Below are 21,358 nucleotides of genomic sequence, written 5' to 3'. Positions count from 1 at the left end.
GATTAGTATGTTTGATGTATATCAGTATGTATTAGTATATTTATGGATTAGTATGCATGTATATTGACAACAAAAAGTTTTCACTTGCCCATCAAATCACAATTAAACTCAGCCTTAGTCTATTATGATATATGAACCTAGTCAATAGGTCAATTATGCTGATAATTCATGCAATCTCATTCACCATGAATAGGACACAGCCATATAAGTATTCAAAAAAGCACAACTGTCACTAAGAGAGACCCTTGTTTATTAGTCTTCTACATCTAAAAAGCTACTGTATAGGCTAAACTTACATATGGGTAGCTCAATTACCCCATGCTGATGACTTTCCATTATTATGAATTAAAATTTCTGGAGTTCTAGCAAAATGCTGATTGACCTTGGACTTGAATATGTCTGGGGGCACATGTTTGTGAATGATTATAGCAGTCTGTTCTTTTCATCTGAACATACAATGTAATTTTTTATGCAAAGATGTTAACAGGAAGTTTCCAATGATATGTACAGCTAGGAAACAATGTACTGGTTTTCTGCCAACTCTGAAATATTTTCTAATATCAAGAAAAAAACCTAACATTTCAGAAAAGAAATCAAACTGTCTTGCTAGTGTTATCACATAAAATAAAATGGTTTATATTAGGATATCAACTAAGCAGGAATCATTGCTATTATTTGTTAAAAGGGGTCCTTGTGTTATTTGTTAACAGAAGGAAAAATGATAGCATGGCTTCTGCAATATTACAAAATAAAGCTAGTTTAATCATAAAAAAAATAATAAAGTTTCACAAGGTTGGAAACTGTCTCAAATTTTCTGGGTCTTCACATGGAATCTTTCAAAATTTTAAGACATGTTTTTTTTTAACATTTTAAACCCTTTTTATTATTAAAAAATATGCATGGGAAAATGTTTAGTGTTTTTAAAATTTCCTGATGTCTTCAGCATGATACAAAAGAAACCAAACTCAAGGCTCTTTAAGCTGCTAATGCTGCCACTTATTGTTAGACTATTAATGTTTTTTTTTTAAAAAAACCATGAAGTAGTTCTTAATGGTCACGTTTATCAAACTGTTTTTATTTTTAGGATTTTTTTTCTATTGCTTTTAGAATAGTCTCAACCAGTAATAACAATCACATAGTAATACTGATCTGTGTATAAGTATAAAAAATGGAGAAAGAGATTTACATAGATATATTCTTTGTTTTCACTTTATCTCTGTATGTATGTATTCCTGTATGTGTGCATGTGCATTTTCTTTGCATCTCATTTTATTCTTTCTAATTGTAGTATCTCCTTCCAATTGGTTTTCTAAAACAATGATAATTGTCCAAAGAGTACTGTCAGCAGAATCTGAGCTTGAACTCATCTTATGATAGGACCATTCACTAACCCCAGCTGAAGCCTTTTACGGCTATACTTTATCTGTAAGGCAATGCTGATACATCATAACAGACAATAGCGAAATAACATGGAACATTTTCATTACAGCAAAATATATTGAGTTTCACTTTCAAAATAAAACATTAATCTCACTGGCATCTCCCATTAACTGAATGAACAGGACATTAAAAAACAATAACAAACAAACTTCAGATGTCATACATTGCTGTTTTGTTCTTCATAGTCCAATGCTCCACATCTCTGTTTCAGTACATTTCCAAAAGGATGAAGATTTCCTTTTCCAGATGTTCTTGAAAAGTATTTCTTAAATTACAACAATCACTAAGTATTTATAGGAAGTCTCTATTTCCGTCTGTCTGTGATTCAGCAGAGAAATGGGGCAATGTTTCCAGTGAAACATAAGATCCAGTGCATGTGGAAAGTCTGCCATATCAGAAGGAAAAATTCTACTATACACTGAAGTTGCTTCTCTAAAACTGCAAATGTTCCAGAGAGGGCTCAAGATAGAATATAAAGGCAGCACCTTTGCAGAAAAACATCCGAAGATAAACTTGCCAAAAGAACCTTTGTGTTTCATTTCTTGGTCAAGTGAGCTGTTCCTTTCCAAGGGTTAGTCCATCAATTGCATGAGATCAGCTGGCTAACACTGCCTATAAGATAAGATCTCAGATCACAAGATGAAACATACAAATCCCTATGAAAGCATTTATTTCTTTTAGACTTCATGACTTTGCTTGTTTTCCCAGTCCATTAAGACAACTCTTCTATAGCAACATTAAACCACAAGGGACATCCTGGTTGGGAATTCATTCTGAAAAAAACAAGAAAAGAGAAGCAAATATATATAAAAGCAATTAATAAAGATAAGGTGTAACATTTCCTCCCCCCCCAAAACCATAAAATTAAAAGAATCAAATATTTCATAGTATATATTATATATTATATTATATTATATTATATTATATTATATTATATTATATTATATTATATTATATTATATTATATTATATTATATTATATTATATTATTATATTATATCCCTAATAATAGAACGTTTTCATTTTGTATTCCTCTTTTTTAGAGTTAAAATTCTTCCATGTACACACTCCATCAAAGGGGCTCTATTTTTTCCCCTTCTCCTTTGAAATAATGATCACCTAGCAATACAATAGTCAGTACCATGAAATATTGTGTGCTCAAGTGATTATTCTTTCAGACAAAAAGAAGAAAGACTTCACATCAAGAGCAAGGGGCCTTTATATGATAAATAAAGAAATAAAATAAAAGGAAGGCTCTTCAATTAGTTCTATATGTAAAGCTAATTTCCCTTTCCTCTTTTTTCTTTTATTCCAGGTGAAAGAGGAAAAAAATAATCGTGCTTCTTTTCACATGGAACACACAATTCAATGAAACCAAGCATTCAGCCTTCCTTTAAAAAAAAATCTTTTGCCCAATAGCAAAAAAAAAAATTTATCCATTTCCGAGTTAGTCTAGGAAGAGATGAGAAACACAACAAGGAACAGAACAAAGTGGCTATTTGGCCATTTCAGGCCAAGAGACCATCCTTTAAATAAGTTCTAATTGATCTGGAAGTTTTTCCATGTGCTAATTGTAATCAATATGGATTTTTCATTGTTTAATGATTTATTATATATAATGATCATGAAAAGAAAGGTGCTATGATTCAATTATTTATTAATTCATAGGAACCTTTAAAAAGTGTGTGGAGTTTGTCCTCATTCCTTTAATGTGTTTTCTCATAAACTCAACCTGAGGTTTATATTTAATATAGGTAGTCCTCATTCAGGGACCACAATTGGAACTGGTGACTCAAGCAGGAAGCGAAAAATCATGTGACCCCCAACTGTCTTTATGTTATTACTTTAGGGTTTTTTATGTTTTACAGAGTCTGAAGGATATAAATGCTTTAATAGCTCCTTTTGCCTAATTCCTGTCTTTTGGAATGTTCTTCCCCAACACTAGGATAATTAGCAAGAACAAAATCGATATTTGCATTTACATTCAATAGGGAGGAAGGGAATACAAGAAAGTAACAGACACATAATGTACTACATCAAAAGGAATATAGTAGACCCAGCTGTTTGCCTAGCATACTCCCAGCTGCCAGCCAGTAGCTGCCCAGGAGACAAACAAAAGACTTTAGTGTGAAACAGATTTGAATCCTGTCAGTTTCAGGCAGCAGCTGTGAGTTGCATGGTTCTATCAACTAATGATGATCAGAGAACTGAGCCTGTTAACTTGTAGTTAGCATTTTTAGCAATGCACTGTGCTGTGGTGAAAAGTTTGGTTATAGACAATTACTCTGCTTTGTGAGTGAGGGAGAGAGGAAAAAAGTGGTAAGGCACAGAACGTGTACTAACTAACTATAATAGAAAGCATGTGACTGAGAAACAGATGCTGTGAAGTTCATAAATGTGGATATTGATCACAAAATTACTTTTCATCTAAATTATAACTGTGAACGGTCACTGTCCGAGGCAGTCACCAACAAGGTTTATCTGTATACTCAGACTTTTAAGATATACACTTTCATGATTTACTCTTCACAAACCTGGTTCACCACAATCTTGTCAATGGAAACCAATAAAGTCTAACAAGCAGAAGAACCATCTGAGCAGATTCTAATACAGAATCCTTTTCTTTTTGCTATCATTCTTGTACTACCAAAGTTATAATGTTCAATGGATAAATTCACATTGTAAATTCACAACTCTTTAAACCATTCAGAAATAAGGCAATAAATCTTTTGTGTGGCCTAATATTAAATTCTTTAACTTATAGGTGTAAATTAATAAACAATGATCTTTTTTACTGATGAAATTAAGAATTCCTATGGACTTCATGGCATACTCTTCTACGCATGACACACACTTGCTGAATTCATATTTTGCTTCACTCATATATTCGCTTAATCTATGATACTGAATTTTGCACTATCCTTTTCATCTGACCACATTTTTGAGTTGTAAATGCAATATTCCCTGATGTAAAGAAAAAGTAGCGAGGTTTTTTTTTTCCCCCAACTGCAACTTTAACATTAAATCCAGAGTACACAACATCTCCGAATTATTCTATCAAAGTGCAATAAACATTCTGCCATTTATCCCCTGGAGAAAGAGTATCAAACATAGCCTCACTGTTTTGGGGGTCTCTTTTTTCCTTTTCTTCTCTGATGAATTGAAGTTAGGTTGTTCTCTGTTTTTGTATGAAGAACCCCGGCTCAATTCCCTCTCGCTGTAAGGTGGCAGAGTATCTTCTCCTTCCTCTTGCTGTGGAGGTTGTTGCTGCTGCTGTTCTGCTTTGTAAGTTGATGGTGGTGACCATGCATAGTAAGATCCTCCCCTTTGGCTGGATTGCGAACTGAGCTTTGAAGGTGTCTCACTATGTTCACCATTCTCATCATAGCTTCGTGATTTCCTTTCAAGAGCACTAGTGAGGTAGGAGTGATCATACTTCTGACTTCCTCCAGGTGTCCGACACACTAGCCTAGGCAGGTGTTTCTCTTCATGTAAACGTCTTCTGGGTGGGCTATATTTCCATCCCCGGTCTGGATCTGTTACTGGTTCACGATTTCCTCCCCTGCGTTTGCCATAAAAATCATCTGAATTCTCTATATGTTGTACTGACCCCACCCTTGATCCTGTTCTCTCAAAGTGTCGTGGCTCCTGACTCGCCTCAGTCCGATGGACCTGTTGACTGTAAGATTCAGCAAAGGCTGCTAATTCATCCATGGAGACAGCTGGCACTCCAAAAGAAAAATTCTTTCTTGAAAGCATTTCTGACTTTGATCTCTGCTGGCTGGGTAAGAGATAAAAGAGATGTTTTAAATTTTTGGTTTAATTTTTTTAGATTAATTATGTAACCTACTTGCTTGTTCAGCCAATGTAAGTAATTCCCAGATGAACATTTGAAATATTATAGCAGTCCTATACTTGTACTGACAGCACCCAAGTGAGCAGTGGAAAAGTCTTTTTTTTTAATTGATTGCCCTATTTCTAGACCAGAGGAAAGTATATACCTAAACAAAGTCAAACCTTTTTATCTCTATAGTTTTCTATATCTAGGTTACCTGAAAAAGTTATTCTCCAAAGACCTCCAGTAGAGATCTTCTACCACCTCCTCCTTTCAATTGGATTTGCAGCTATTGAATTTTGACATTTTGCCAGGCAAATCATCTGTTAAGCTGTCGAACTATAGCTAATAGACGTACAATAAGGGTAATCCACATGCATGACTCCAAGATATACATTTTAACCTCAGTACAAATAATGACTCAGACTTAAAATCACAGAGATGAGCCTGTAAACTGGTGGCTAGCATCTTATTGATCAGATATGAACAATCAACTAAAATAGTCCAAATATGTCATTTCTTACATCTCATCTTTCCTCCAAGTTGTGATAGCCTGGGTCAGAGAACGACTATTATTAAGCCAGGCATGTGTTGGAGAAATCATGATTTGGTAAATAGTACATATGACTAAGGTCTGACACAATAGTTGGTTGCAAGTTAAATGAAACAGTAGTACAATATTTTATGAAGGGCAAAAAAGAAAGAAAGAGGGAGTTGTACTTTATTTTGTGTCAATCATTTCAAATATCGCTCTATTTCTGAGTACAAAGGAATACATCTTATAAAATGTATTATTTTAAAGAAACCTCAAATCTGATTTGCTGAATGTGATACAGCATCTAATCAACACTATCCAAATGGTTAACATATCAGTATGACTCCCTAAACAGGCTGTGCTTGGATGTTAGATGTTTTATGCTATCTGATAATGTCCAAAAGATAAAGTGCACCAAATACATTTTCCAGATAAGAAAATGCTCTTTTACTGTGCTTCAACTGTGCAAACTACTTTGTAACTTATTATTTTTAAATATATATATAACCCACCTTTCTGTTGTACAACTCAAGATAGTATACATAATGTTCATTCCTCATAACAACAGCAGTGTGAGGCTGTTGAGCTGAGAGTGATTGGAATCAAGTCACTCAACTACCTTTCATGCCTAAGGGAGGACCAACAATCACAGTCTCCCAGTTTCTAATCCAGTGTTTTAACCACTACATCAAATTGACTTTCCTTATGTTTATCATATCCAGTGCAGTATATCAGATCTTTTAAATGCCTTGTGTTCATACTTGCTATTCATCCATATAAATCAGGAAAGTAAAAACACTGAAAAGCAATAACCTTGTTTCCACTTTCCCCCTTTGAACTTACCTCATTCTGAAGCTTCCTCTGTCTTCCCTGTAATCAGAACGTGTTTGTGGCCTGGATGTACCACTTCCACTAACGACCCCTGTCCAGTACTCAGCATCACCACCCGTGTCTCCTGAAGGAGGAAGTGCTTTCCTGCACATCTGACGGTAAGAGTGGCGGAAGTTGGCACCCCCATCGTGTAAAGAACTGAGCTCTGAGATGGTGTTATTGTCTGGGATGAAAGATAGTAGTTATTGGAAAAGTGTTAGAGAAGATAAAATTTCACTGTGGTGAATTTGCTAAGGAAGTAGTTTGCATCTATTATAGCTGAATCTGGGGAGATATATAAATCACCAACAGTTCATGTTTTAGGGGACCAGTTTCAGTTTCCGAGAACTTAGGATAGCAATATGTTCAACCTATCAACCGCAAATTTGATTTTTGTCCATTTTACTTATTACATGTAGCGGACAGGAACTGATGATATTGATCCAAAGAAAGGAAAGCCTTAGAGTATCTTCTCTGCTCTAAAAAAAGTGATGGTTTAATCCTTTCTAAAGACCATACTTGGGAGATTCTTGAGAACTATTGCCCTATTACAGATATCATTGCTTGGGCAAAGTTTCTGATAAGATGATAGATTATTTATGAGTTATTGGACAATATTGATACACTAAACCTGGTCCAGTTTGCTTTCAGGCCTCGTTTCGCACTGAAGTTACCTTGGTTTTTTTGCTAGATGACAGATTCAATGGATAAGACTGGATAAGTGCAACTTTCTATTCTCTCCTGGATTTAATCTTAGTATTTTGCCAACTACAGATGAAGTTGAAGGCATTATTTTTCAATGGCTCGGTCCCTACACCAGAAAAGATTAAAGGACTTCAGAGCTCCTGGCTCCAGATCCATTTTATCACTCTTGTTTAATATCTATATTAATTCATTTGTACTGTCATCAGTAGATTTGGAGTTGAGTACCACCTGTATACTGATTATGTCTATAGCTCTCACTAGTACAGTTTTTTTGTAGATTACTTTTGCCTGGAATTGGATCAATAAGCAGAAGCTGAATTCAACAGATGGAAACACTGTAGATTGAAGGTCTAGGAACTGAAAAAATCTTCGGTGCTGGGTGAGATTACTATTTATTCCCTATGAAGGAGTCTTGGGCTATTAAGATTCTCTTCTGTCACTTGCGTGCTGGCAGCTGCAACCCTTCCGATCAGGGGCGATCAAGTTTAGAAAAAAATCCCATTGAGACTACATATTAAAAAGTGGTGCTTTTATAGTGAAGTCTGCTTATGGAACATATAAAACCAATGTGACATTTATATTATAAACATTTTCATATGCATTATTTCTATGGTGTCAGAAATATGGGATCTCAGTAATACTTTTTCTGGAATGGTAGATAGATCAGCTCTGTGGAATTAACTATGTAGCTTTTCACAATGATTTGATATTTCCCACCCATCACCCCCATTGCTTATCCCTCTGCATGCAATGACATTTGGATCCTAGGCATTCCAATCTGGAGGGAACCTTTTTATAGTATTCTTAGTGGGTGGAAATGGCAGCATGTTCAGTGATGACTGTTGTAGAACACCATGTAATTTGCTAGTTTTTTCTCAGAACTGTGTTTAAAGTCATTCCTTCAGTCTGCCTATCAATTGATTGAGGCAGCCTGCATGTCTGAGACTGCTAGAATGTACTGGCTATTATAAAATGAGTCTATTGAATGTGTATGCTAAAAATAGACAGTAGCAATTATTATTTTTTACATAAAAACCCCTGTATTCATCAAATCTGAGAGGTTTAAATGAGTCAATGACTTGGGTTACTATTTAGTTTCACTTGAAATGATTGCTATGTACAGATAGATATGAGATAAAGTATCCGTGGGTAGCAATTTGTGGACATGCACCTGCTATAATATTCTTTAGAAAAAAAACACTTCAATGAATGACTCAGTTATTCACAGTGAAAATTATTGGATGGAAATGGTAATACAGCTTATTTATCTTCTTCCTAAACTACTTGTTAAATCTTTTTAAAATCTGGTTTATAGAAAATTGGTTTAAGAGTGGATTATATTATATATTAATAGTTTATGACAAACAACATTTAAACTATTTTAAAAAGTAAGCCATATATTTGATAGCTAAGCAATAGAGGAAATAGGCAGTTCTAATCTTTGATTCTCATTGAAGTATTTTATAACAGCATAACATGCAGGGACTCATTTAATTGAATATTTTTGTACCTATTGAAAAAGTCACATGAAGTTTCAACCTCCTTCCAACTGCAATATATGAACCAGATAACATGTTTATGTAACTTAATTTACATGATTAACAGATTTATCAAGCGTCCAGAAATTTTTTCCTAAGGATTTTTTAAAATTAGCACACTATTTGGGAGGGAGCAGTATAAATTGCTAAAAACATCTGGAACCAGAATTACATAAAGGATAGGATATGGTGGTAAACATGGCAGAAGGAAGTCTATGTTAAAATTCCATAATATTTTAAATTCAAGAAAGGACGGCATTAGTTTGAAATAGTTGATAAAATTGTTTCTCACATCTTTCTCGCATCCTTCTGGCTGGGTCAAACTGAGCCAATTCTTTCTCAACATAGTATAGCACCTTCATTGAATCTCTGTCTTTGTCAGTTTGTATTCGGTAACCCTTGTGCACTGCATAGAGAAGTAAGTAATTAGTAAAGGTAGCCTTTCTAGGACACAAATATCTAATATTCCATTAGGAGGTCATTGTCCTACGATGTATAACTGTCCTAGGAGTTTTTTAGTATTTAGAAATATATTTTATTAAATAATAAACCTTCACTAGCTACTGATAATGGAGGGGTTTCCAAATCCACTTCAAAGTGCTGTTTGTCACCTTTAAAGCCCTACCTGGGTCAATTTAACCTGTCTCTCTTTACCCTAGCTTTCTCTGAATTTCATCTGTCCATTCAGTAACATCTGACAGAGAGAGCTTGCTGGGAATCCCAGCATCAATGGAATGTAATCTTCACTGACCCCAATATTCTTCATGATTTTCCTATTCCTTTAGAAATAGAAACATTCCCAACCAGTTATCTGCCACAATTACTCCTAAATTCATTTTTAGACAGTCATAAAACATAGCTCTTCATTTGACATTTAGAGACAATACTAAGATAACTTTATTGATTAGTCAATTGAGTATATTAAACAGGATAAGGAAATTCTATGCTTTCTAAATAGTAGTGCATCCAATTGATTGAATTATAACTGATTGTCTTTTAAATTTTATTATTTTAACATTCCAGAAATGAAATGGCATACCAACATATTAAAGAGAGAAGGAGGGAGACGGAGGGAGGGAGAGAGGAGGGGAGGGGAGGGGAGGGGGAGAGGGGGGGGGAAGGAGGGAGGGAGAGAGGAGAGGAGGGGAGGGGGAGAGAGAGAGAGAGGGAGGAAGGGAGGGAGGGGGAGGGAGAGAGAGAGAGAGAGAGATTACCACTTTGTGTTCCTGCAACAGATTCACTTGGTGCCAAGGGAGGTAGATGTGACTTCTCTACAAGGACAGCATGAGATGGGACGCCACTACCCAAAACAGTAGGGATACAGTATGGACCTGGGATTGATGTGACTGCCGGAGGATATCCAGCTTTTGCAGCTTTTCCTGCTTCATACACTGAAAAAAGATTAGCAAACAAATGTATCAATCAGCAGCTGTCCTTTTCTTGTTTAGCTAGCAAATGACACTTAGTCAATCTTGTCTGATTGAAGGATTGGATTTGATCACTATTTGAATTGGAGACCATGAGGATTCTCAGGACTGAAGGCTATATTGGAAATGGAAATAGAAAACCTAAAATCATTAGCTGAGCACAAGTCAAAAGACTAGTTTTTCCTCAATCCTGGAAACCAGGATATGAGGGATTAAGCATTATAATGGACATTTAGTGAACTCGTTTTAAAGAAGCAATCTCTCTGGAAGATATTCCAGAACATACTTTACATATTAGTGCCACAGGAAAATTCGGTTTTTGAACTGGTTATCTGTACAAATTTGAGCACAAATTTTCAGTATCTTACAACAAAATTTGAAGAACTGAAAAGACAAGTCCAGGATATAAATGGAATTTGAAAAAATATAACCAGCCACTCCCTTGCTGAGCAGAGGCCTGAACTCAGTCACCTCATTTGCTATTTCCAACTCAATGATTCTTCCCTTAATCTCATAGCAGTTTACTTTTACTACCATTGATAGCTTCAAGTTAGTATAAAAGAACAACTTGTTGAACAGATATGGTAACAAAGTAGGACTAATACAAACAAAAATGTGCACAAAGAAATCATGTGAATGTTCTTTCTCACCATATAGTCATTTTGATTCAGAAAGATGAGTGCCATTTTATACATGCTGTCATCGAGAATTTAGAGGCATACCTATCTTCTCCAGTACAATAATCCAGTTCTTTTTAACTAACTGAATTTACAGATGAATTTAAATCTCATCTAGCTACCACTGTTGATTGAAGCCGCTGAAATGTTATGAAAACATTCAAATCATCAAAAATTAAACAGCTGCTTTAAAAAAATAACACTTTTAAAAGTTAACATTGCAAACTCACACCCAATAGTGGCTTTGTGCTAGCTGTTAATATACCTGCTAATTGAAACTGGAGAAACCTGCAAATTGTCTGTGCCATTCTCCATATTAATTCCAAAGATCTCAATACTTTAAGATGAACTCTTGAGAAAACTTGTAGAATTGCAGATAAGAAGACTGACAAAATCTGGATGTGCTAGCAAAAAAACCCCTCACAATTAGGTACATTATCCTACACTAGCAGTACAAATAAATTGTAAACTTTGATAGTCAGCTATACAACAAGTTAAATAAAAAACAAAACAGTAACTTGTTTATACAAAAGGCCAAAGGAAGTTATACCAATAGATATGTTTTTAAAATGTTCTAAAGCAGGGGTCCCCAACCCCTCGGCTACAGACCGGTACCGGTCCATGGTCTGTAAGGAACCAGGCCATGCAAGCAATGAGCAAGCAAATGAAGCTTCGTCTGAAAGATCTAGCTTACATGCAAAACCATCCCCCCTTCCACCACCATCCCACCACCACCCATCCATGGAAAAACTGTTTTCCACAAAACAGGTTCCTGGTACCAGAAAGGAATCTCTCGCAATGTTTCCCAATCTCAGAAATTTTAAGATGCATAGGCTTTCATCTTAAAGTTACTGAGGTTGAAGAACAGTGTTTTAAAATGTCATAAAACAGAGTAGTCCAACTTTATTCAACATCCAGTAGTTACAGTGGTTTCACCTAGACTGGGAATATCTTGCTGCTATCCCATAGGTAACAACATTGATATGAAATTTAGTCCTTTGAAAGGCCAGATAATTTAAATTTTACCTTTTTAATATTGATTTTTCTACTGTATGTATCCTAACTATAGCTTTCAAGCCCATGATTAGCAACTGTGCTTAGACTTATATATCACTTCACAGTGCTTTACAGCCCCCGCTAAGCAGTTTACAGAATCAGCATCTTGCTCCCAACAATCTGGGTCCTCATTTTACTGACCTCGGGAAGATGGAAGGCTGAGTCAACCTTGAGCCGGTGAAAATCGAACTGCCAACTGCTGGCAGTCAGCAGAAATACCCTGCATTACTGTATTCTAACCCCTGGTCCACCACAGCTCTTAGCCCATAAATTTTCTTTATATAATGAAATATACCAAACAGACAATATATCTTGATGAAAGATTTGCTTACACCTTGATTCACATTGTAAACAGTCACTCACATGCTCGTGGACAGCAGCAGGTATCTGGACAGCAAGGGCACCGAATGTAACAGCAGCAGTTATGAGGACAGCATTGGCACCAGCAAATGCCAACTAGGAGAAAGAAAAGGAAAAACCCCAGGATCACCAAGCCTACAAACATCCATTCTGTAAACAAAAAGAAGATACATGAATGAAAAGTTGGAGGTGTCTACCAATAACTGATTAATTGATCAATGAAATACAAATATTAAATGAATTGCACAATACATAGGCTGAAAACAAATGCTAATCTTTAGCTCATGATACTTATTTGATAAAACCGGTTTAAATTAAAACTAGACCCATGAATCTCAGTCCTAGGGCTATTTAAGACAGAGGAAGTAGTGTTTCCTGAGAGGGTGTATAAGGAGTAATATATTGTGTATAATCAAGGAAAATGGCAATATAATGACACACGTGTATGAAATGAAAAGCTCAAAATCCTCTTTTTGCTCATTTCAAATGGGTACTTGTTCTGCTAGTCAAAATTTGAATTTGTTAGCTTAATGAACAGCCAGAAAAATTGGGCATGGAGAGAGATGAGGATTTCCATCTAGAAAATAACTGACGTTAAAGTATGGGATCATTTTGATATATGATTAAGCTATGAAATAATGAATAAAATAATTAATTATGACATAATAAAAACAGTGGAACTATAATGTGCAATAATTCAAATATCATAAAGTTACCATAACATAAACACTCATAATAAAAAATATCTTACAGCAATAATCAATTTGTACAGTCTGGATACTCTCTGATATCTTGGTGATATCTTTGCAGTTGTTTCATTACCAAACTAGGTAACATTATCACCAAACTAGGTAACATTATCAGTTACTAGGTAATGAAACAATTGCAAGAAAACTATCAAGTTCAGAGAACACCAAGGACCCCACAATTCAACTCAGAGCTACAAATATTCTCTTCTATCAATAATTAATCTTGAAAATAGCCATTCCCAGACCAGCTATTCTTTTATTGTTTGGCACCTCAACAAATGAAATATAGCTTTGTGGTCTTTCTAAATATCAATAGAAATGAAGCTATCTTTAATTTGAATACAAGCTAAAATGATGACTATTTTATGTAAATAAAAATATGACTTTATTGAATTTATGAAGAAGCCTGTAGTGTTGAAAAAGAACTATTAGATTTTTTAAGTACATTTAATCTTATCCAAAAGACCAGGAAACAATTTAACAATTCTTTCCTAATTTATGTTTACACTAGAATATATACATCCAATTGTTGTAAACGGGTATCAGCATCTAAGAAAAATGTAATTAAATTACAGTAGGCTAGGTATAAAAGGATAGTAATGGAATCAAAATTCCCTAATATGGTGTTGTCCATAAATGTTGGTATTCAAATCAAATGAACCCAGGCATTCTTGTTGGGAATGAAAATCGATACATCTCAATAAAACGTATTGGTGAAATCTGCTCTGAATATGGTATGAGATAAAGAATGGCCAGATTTTATACTGCCAGGATTTTATTTTATTTTTAGCAGGAGGGCCAAAAGCAGGAAAGATGATGACGCAAAGAAAGTAGACCCTTGCAACACACTCATGAAAATAATTTCTCTTTTTTATGGTTTAAATGGGAAGATTGTTTTAAGAATACAGTAAATTTGATCTCTAAATAATGTAAGCTTCCTTAATGAACATGGTGTTAAACAATAATAGTAACCTATAAAATGAGGCTTGGGGTTGACATGCACACAGCATTTCAAATTCACTGAACCCTGATCTTAATATTTGCCTGAATCAATTATACTAATAATTGGAAGAAAGTTTATATACTTCAAATAGTAATTAGAATATAAACATACTTCTCATGAAGTATCCATATTCACTTACACAATCCTAGCCTCTGAGTCATTGGAAGGGAAGGCAAGATATAAATCTAATTTAAAATATCAATAAAACACTCTTTTTACATCTCATCTTGATCTGTTAAAACCTTACTACTCCCACCTACTCTCTATAAATTGCAAAAAGTTATTGAAGAGATAAGGAACTGAGACTACAAGTAAAAGTAAGAAATACATTCACAAAACAAGGTACAGTAGAAAACAGAAGAACAGAAAGTGTTAGATGGAAGAGTACCTGACATAATATCCACAGCAAAACTGGGTAAGAGACCAGCAAGCATCCCTGTCCTGCCTAGAAAAGACCAGGAGGAATGGGAAGAAGGAAATTAGTGCAGGAAAATCATTCCCCATTAACATTAAGCTCATAGAACTGCATAATATAAAGCCTACATATGCTCTTTTAGAATATTGATCATCGCTGCTGTTTCTCATGATGTAAGTACGTATGATGAAATGATTACTGTTTTACATATTGTAACAAGTTCATTATAATATTCCATATATAATGCTGCAATATGCTACCTGATACCATAAGGCTTTGACAGATAGTCTTTTGTGTTTTCTTGACCATTACCTATTGATAAATTACCTAAGTTTCTTCAAAAGTTACCCACAATACTGTCCATATTAGGTTGAACTTAACTGTATACATGAATATTGTATTTCTGTTCTGCATTTTATATTTGATCCAGCATGGATAACTTTATGTTTTGACTTTCATTAAGTTTCACTGGCAAAATTTTACACGCAACTTAGGTAGATTTTAATATCATATGCTTTATCTTAACTAAGCAGGAGGCAACATCATTTGGGCTTAATCAGGTTGTCATCAGCACAAGAATGCAGGTGGAAAAACAGTAATTGCTCTTTTACCAAATCAAGATTTTCCTTACAGGACCCTCCCACAAGATGCTTGCTGAACAGGAAGAGGATTTTTCTCTCCTGCCAATGATCTGCTGATTTTGCTGCCAAAGTTGGCTGTTTGGCTGTGCTGCTCCCTGGATTTCAAGAAGCACTTAGGAATGACCAAAGGAGACTTTTGGATAACCATGAAGCCGCCTGGAAAGAGGAATCCTGAGGATTGCAATTCCCAATAAGAGAGGCCGGGAAGCCAGGTGATCCATCTTTTCCTCTTGGCTGATCATTTTTTTAAGCAAGACTGGGTTTTAACTACTTGAAGTTTCTATTTTACTTTGCTTTTTATCTCTAAAAGTTAATCGACTGGTTGAATGCTGACTTTTAATCACCTGCTAGACTTTATCTGTTTTCTCTTGTCTCTTTTTTTGGATCTATTTTGCTGTTTTGAATAACTATTCCTTTTCCGTAAGGAAGTTATGTCATGTTCTTGGGGAGTGAAAGTGTTTTGACTTGATTTACATTTATATTGAACTTTCACTATAGGGATTTTGCATTTTATTAATTTGCAATTAATTTGGAGCTTATTTTTAAAAATAATTCTTATTTTGGATTGAAATATCAAAAAAAAATATCCTCCCTGTTTCTCTATACATTTTTACTGTAAAGAATATCACTTCAGCATTCTTTGTTCTCTGTCCTTGAAGAGCTTTCTTATCTTGGGTTGCTAAATTACAAGAGAGCAAATAATGTATCCATTTACAGACAAGACACTGGGGCTGGCATTTGCAAAAAGACTGCTTTTTAGCATACAAACCCAATTTGAAAACTTTTTTAAAATTTGACAAGATAACAATGCTACAAAGAATGCCCAGATGCAAGTAACTGCAGTTAAACCAGATTTACAAAAGGAACTTGGTTTGAAATTGGCAAATTCGGTGGAGAACACTGAAAGAAATATGGACCTTACAAACTTAGAACTGACTGAATGGATAAGTGATAAATTTGTCTTCCTTAAGAAGACTGAAGGAGATTAGGGAATGGATTTATTATATTAAACTGGAAAACAATTTCATCTGGACTCTTTTGGAAGATAGATTGATTTTGGAGAATTGATTTATTACATTTAACCAATTGATAAGAGATATTATTTAGAAGAAAATAAGGATATTTGATCCAGGACAAATAAGAGTTAACAGCTGGAATACTTTGGGATAAATAAGAAGCTATGATAAACTTTATATAAATTAAATACAAAAATATATTGTTAACAGAGGGTTTTGAAATTTTAATCTTTTTTGTTATCCTTTCTGTTATTGTTGTTATTAGTTTAACAGAAAGATGACAGGTTAATAATTTTCAAATGAAGTTAGAAGTTTAAAAGTTTTGGGCCTGTTTGGCAGGGCGTGGAAAACTAATGTTGTTGAATTATATTTAATCAGTGTTAAACTAGTGGAAATAATATGTGTATATGTGTTTGTGTCCTTTTTTAATGTACTTTTTAATGTCGTTTTGTTTTTTTGTTCATTTCTGTAAAAAACCTTTTTAGGGAGGAGTTTTGTATTTTAATTTTTTAATAAAAATTCAAGATAAGAAATATTTTTCTTTGTAAATGGACTACGGCTATATTTCTATATCAATTGAGGTTAATTCTTAAAGCTCAGTGCAAAGGTTATGGCTAATTTAATCTCTGATAAACAACATGAAGTCTTCGGCATTATGCACAGAACTAGGAGCCCAGGTGGTGCAGTGGTTAAATCACAGTATTACAGGCAACCTCTGTCCACAGCCTGGAGTTTGATGGGGCTCAAGGTTCACTTATCCTTCCTTACTTCCAGGGTAAGGAAGGCTGTGCCACCATGGTTGGTAAAATGAGGAGCCAGATTGTTGGGGAAATATGCAAATAATGCTTGCACTGTAAATTGCTCAGAAAATGCTGGGGTGGTATATAAGGCTAAATGCTATTGCTATTATACATATTCTTGTATGCATGTAATACATCCAGGCACTATTATGCACATTTTAAATGGCTATGCTTTCTGCATCTATTATTACAGCCTGGATTATTGCAGCTTGAACTCATTTCAATTTTTTTACATTTAGGCCACTCATTGCTCAGCTAACATTTGCATGATTTGAATTTAAATTTCTAACTACGTTTTTGTTTCTTGGAACTACATATTTCACCTTTCATGTTTTGTTATAAGAAGCATAATAAAACAGAACACTGCTGCAAAACATGGGATAAGCTTCATTTTAAAAAAACTTTGCGGTTTCATAAGTGTGGTGAATATAAAAGTCATTACATGAGCAGAATTTATTATTACCATTCAGATTTTATATTGTATGTTGTTGAATTCCATGTACATATATGTATATATTTGATTTAGGTATATGCAGTACTTTCATATAAGGTTTGAGAACTGATTCCAAATAGATTTGACATCTTCCAAACAGACAGATCTGAGAATTTTCAACAGGTTGCACCGGCAGGAGCACTGATGATATTACCTAGTTTGGGGTAATAAAACAACAGCTTGGGCAAGAAACAAACAACTTCAGAAAGCACTAAGGACCCCTCAATTTTCAACAACCATTTAAGGCAGGATCAGTAGGAAATATTAAAATTAAAGCAGATAGAGATAAATATGCATCAGAGTCTGCAATCTTCAGAGTCTATTCCCCAGTCACTCTTAAGGCACAATGAACAAGTATGGAGGCCTTTTTATGCATACATCCATGAGGCATACGTTTGCTTCTATAGCATTGTACTTGTAGAAGAAAACCTTAAATTCCACTGGTATAGATGAGAAAAGAAGTAGACTCAAGATTTAAATCATAACATTTCTTCAAGCCCTCAGGGACCCTCTGTGACAACATTGTGCCCTCCCACAGAGGTCCAAAAACCACAGGTTGAACTGCTTTAGAAAACCAAAGTTCTTTGTTGTGCTACCCAAAGAAAAACAGATTACTGGAAGATGCACAAACAAGTATGCATGCTATGCAGGAAAGGCAAAGTGTCTGCCAAAAATCCCTGAGTTCTGGAAATTTCCAAATTCCAATTTTGGTACTCTGAATAGACACCAAATCCTTATTATTTGTGAATTACACAAAACCCAATAAAGAATCAATGTTTATCAGCTGGATTAATTTTGATAAACAGCATTATAATTAGTTTCAAAGCATCTTCATGAAGAACATGTCTATATTATTTAATTATAATAGTTAATTATAATTGCACTGATCTAGTTTGGTACTGAAACATCTACAAGAAAACCACAAAACTCAGAAAGCACCAAAGACCCCACAATTATAATTGTCCACTGCCACAGCTAAAATATGCACTACATTCATACATACTCGTCTAACTATGTTTTGGTGATCTGTATCAGCTTTAGAAGCCATATTAACACCAGAAACTTCCATGCTGCCACATTCCTGTGCCTGGGAAATTAGGAGTGGGGATTTTTAGAGTGTTAGCAGTTAGACATAATAGCATTCTTCTTTTTTTATTATTTTATTTTATTTGGTTTATCAACTGCTTACAAGATAATAGGTATAAGTAAAAAGCATAGTTATGAATACATGGATACATATTCCGTCTGGTCCAATAGAGATGGTTTTAGACTGCATAGTGCTTTTCAACATTGTCTTCTGTAAAATTGATATGTATTAGATCATTTAGTTGTCTGTGGTTCGACTAAGAAATACTGGGCATGATCCATTGCTGTTTACAAATACTGAGCCAAAGAATGTGTTAAAGAGGTTGGCTTTAATAGTGTCGTCATTGCAGTCTTTACCATTAGGTCCTTTCAGGGTGTGATGGACCTTTAGTCTTTTAGTTTGTGGTTATAAAATTGTAGAAAGTGTGCATGGAATTGGTGCGTAGAAGGTTTTCCTCTTGTTTAATGTGATAATTGATGCATTCAGTTTTTATCTGGTGGCATAAATTTTTGTATCGGCTTTTGAAGTTGGCAATGTGGCCAGATTTGTTTTTCCGCCAAAGTGATCTCTTTTTGGACTGAAGCTTTCTTATTGTTGTGGGTAATCTGTTTTTTCTGGTTTTGGGAATTGTTATTGGTACATATAGTTTGATTACTCTTTTGACTTCAAGTAAAAATATGTTGTAATGGTCTTCAACAGTATTACATCCAGTGAATAGAAATTGCCAATCAAGGGATGAGAGATCGTTGTCTATAAGGTCATAGTTGCCTTTTTTGAAATTATAATTGAGGATCCCATTGTTGTGTTGATTTTTGTGTGGACGTAGGTTGAGACAAAAGTCAATCATGTTGTGGTCACTGTTGGAAAAGGGTTCTTTAATTTGTATTCCATAAATTGAATTCAAACTATTGCAGAAGATAAGGCCGAGGCAGTTGTTAAGTCTAGTATTGTTGGTTACTAGTTGTTCCAGTCCCAGGTTTGTTACAGCATTGTAGAAGGTTGCATGTATGTGTTCAGTTTTACATTCATTTAGGGTCCAGTTAATGTGAAGTAGATTGAAGTCACCAAGAAAGATAAAAGTGTGTGGGCAGGATATTGCCCATGTTAGTAGTGAATTTAGCTTGTTTACATGTTTGATGTCATAATCAGGGGCTCTATAACATAGTAAGAATTGAAATGTGATATTTAAGGACAGTTCACAGACGATGGTCTCAGGAATAGCAGCTCCTGGGTAACTTGGATGTTTTTTAGATGTAGGGACTTTTTATAGAAGATAGCAATACCACCTACAGATTTCACGATCTGATCGGTAAACATGATAGTCTCTTACTGTGGTAATGGAGTCAGGGAGAGATGCATTGAGCCATGTTTCACAGACAAGTATGATGTCGAATTTAGCCATATTTAGTAAGAGAAGAAATTCAGGTATTTTATTCACAAGGCTTCTTGCATTTAAGGCCAGCTGTAGTTGGAATTGAGATAGTTAGGGGCGTGAGTGCCTAGTTTTGAGCGATAGTGGGTTGGATGAAGTAGGGTTGGATGTGGAGTTGTGGGTTGTATGACTTACTTTTGATACAATCAGTGCAGTAGTCAATGTACAGATCCTTCTCTCCATTGTCTAGACGTCTTTTGAGTTCATTGCGGAGTTCACGGGAATGGATTCTTTCTGGTATGGATAAATCTGGTCTTGAGCGAAGTTTTTTGTGGCTGGGATTGGTTTTTGCAATGACGTTTATTGTATGAATGAATATGCATTTGCTGGACTCATTTTTACATACAACTCTACAAAATTTTTGGGCCACCAAGCCATCATTGTATTTGAACTCTGGGTCAACTCTGTCTGTTGTATTTGAGTTCCTTATGATATTGCAAACTTGGTGATGTATTCTGATTCGTTGGTGTCTTCAAGACTAAATAAGATGGCATTTGGACATTTCTGATCACATTCCATGATGTCTTTGATGAGTAAGGGGATATCATTTGTGGAATTATTTGATGGAATAGTAATTATTTGTGGTTGTGGTTTAGTGGTTATTTTTGGTTGTAATTGTGATTGTAGTTGACGTAGTAGTTGTGGTAGTGGTTGTTGGGTTGGGATTTGATTTTGAGCTGATAGGCAGTTGCTTATCAGTGCTGTATTTTTTTTTTCAAGAGAAACTAGCCTTTCTTGTATAATTGTTTCAAAACGTGTTCCTAAGCGTTTTTCTATGAGTGATTCTATGCTATCAACTCTGTCAAGCAGGGTATTTGGTTTGTTTAGCTTAGGAAAACATGATGGACATAGACAAGGGAGTGTATCTGATTATTTTAGGAGATCAGCTACATCTTTGTTTAAGTTTAAGCAGGCAAGGTGGGCTTGATTGTCAAATAGGTAGCCTTTGATGTTATTTTCGCTTTCATTGATGGTTTTAAGACATCTGAAGCATGTACTGGGAGGTCATTGGTAGAGGTATTTTTTTTGTTGTTGTTTGGTAGTGGAGGATTTGGAGTTTCTGGAGTTTCTGGTTGGCATAATCATTGACAATAGTACACTAAACAATTACAATAGCTAATTAATGTGATAGGTAGACAGTTACTTAATGAATGTTGGTAATTAGTAAATGTTAATTGATAAGTTAGAGAACAAATCAAAAGTAAGGTTGCTTATTACTAAAAATCAATCAATCAACTTATTATTAAGAATCAATCAATCGACTAGATAATCAATGATA

The 21,358-nt window shown here is 34.8% G+C and overlaps 1 protein-coding gene across 2 annotated transcripts in view; it reads right to left on the bottom strand.

Moving 5' to 3' along the window:
* Positions 1-1,065: 1,065 nt before the first annotated feature.
* ILDR2 (immunoglobulin like domain containing receptor 2) overlaps positions 1,066-21,358 on the bottom strand; it is a 55,471-nt gene continuing 35,178 nt past the window's right edge. The window contains exons 4-10 of one of the 2 annotated variants that reach the window (XM_026700708.2): positions 14,584-14,640; positions 12,447-12,593; positions 10,138-10,314; positions 9,216-9,329; positions 6,654-6,864; positions 4,561-5,221; positions 1,066-2,213 (exon numbers count right to left, since the gene is read on the bottom strand). In XM_026700708.2, the coding sequence (XP_026556493.1) occupies positions 2,178-2,213; positions 4,561-5,221; positions 6,654-6,864; positions 9,216-9,329; positions 10,138-10,314; positions 12,447-12,593; positions 14,584-14,640 (1,403 nt within the window). In that variant the 3' untranslated portion in view covers positions 1,066-2,177. The remainder of the gene's footprint in view (positions 2,214-4,560; positions 5,222-6,653; positions 6,865-9,215; positions 9,330-10,137; positions 10,315-12,446; positions 12,594-14,583; positions 14,641-21,358) is intronic. The other variant, XM_026700709.2, reaches the window with a different exon arrangement.

Source organism: Pseudonaja textilis, chromosome 7, assembly GCF_049901715.1.
Source record: "Pseudonaja textilis isolate UNSWEBS1 chromosome 7, rPseTex1.2, whole genome shotgun sequence".
NCBI classification, from domain to species: domain Eukaryota; kingdom Metazoa; phylum Chordata; class Lepidosauria; order Squamata; family Elapidae; genus Pseudonaja; species Pseudonaja textilis.
Note: the sequence above shows the minus strand (reverse complement) of the source record. Positions and strands in the feature narration are given on the sequence as shown.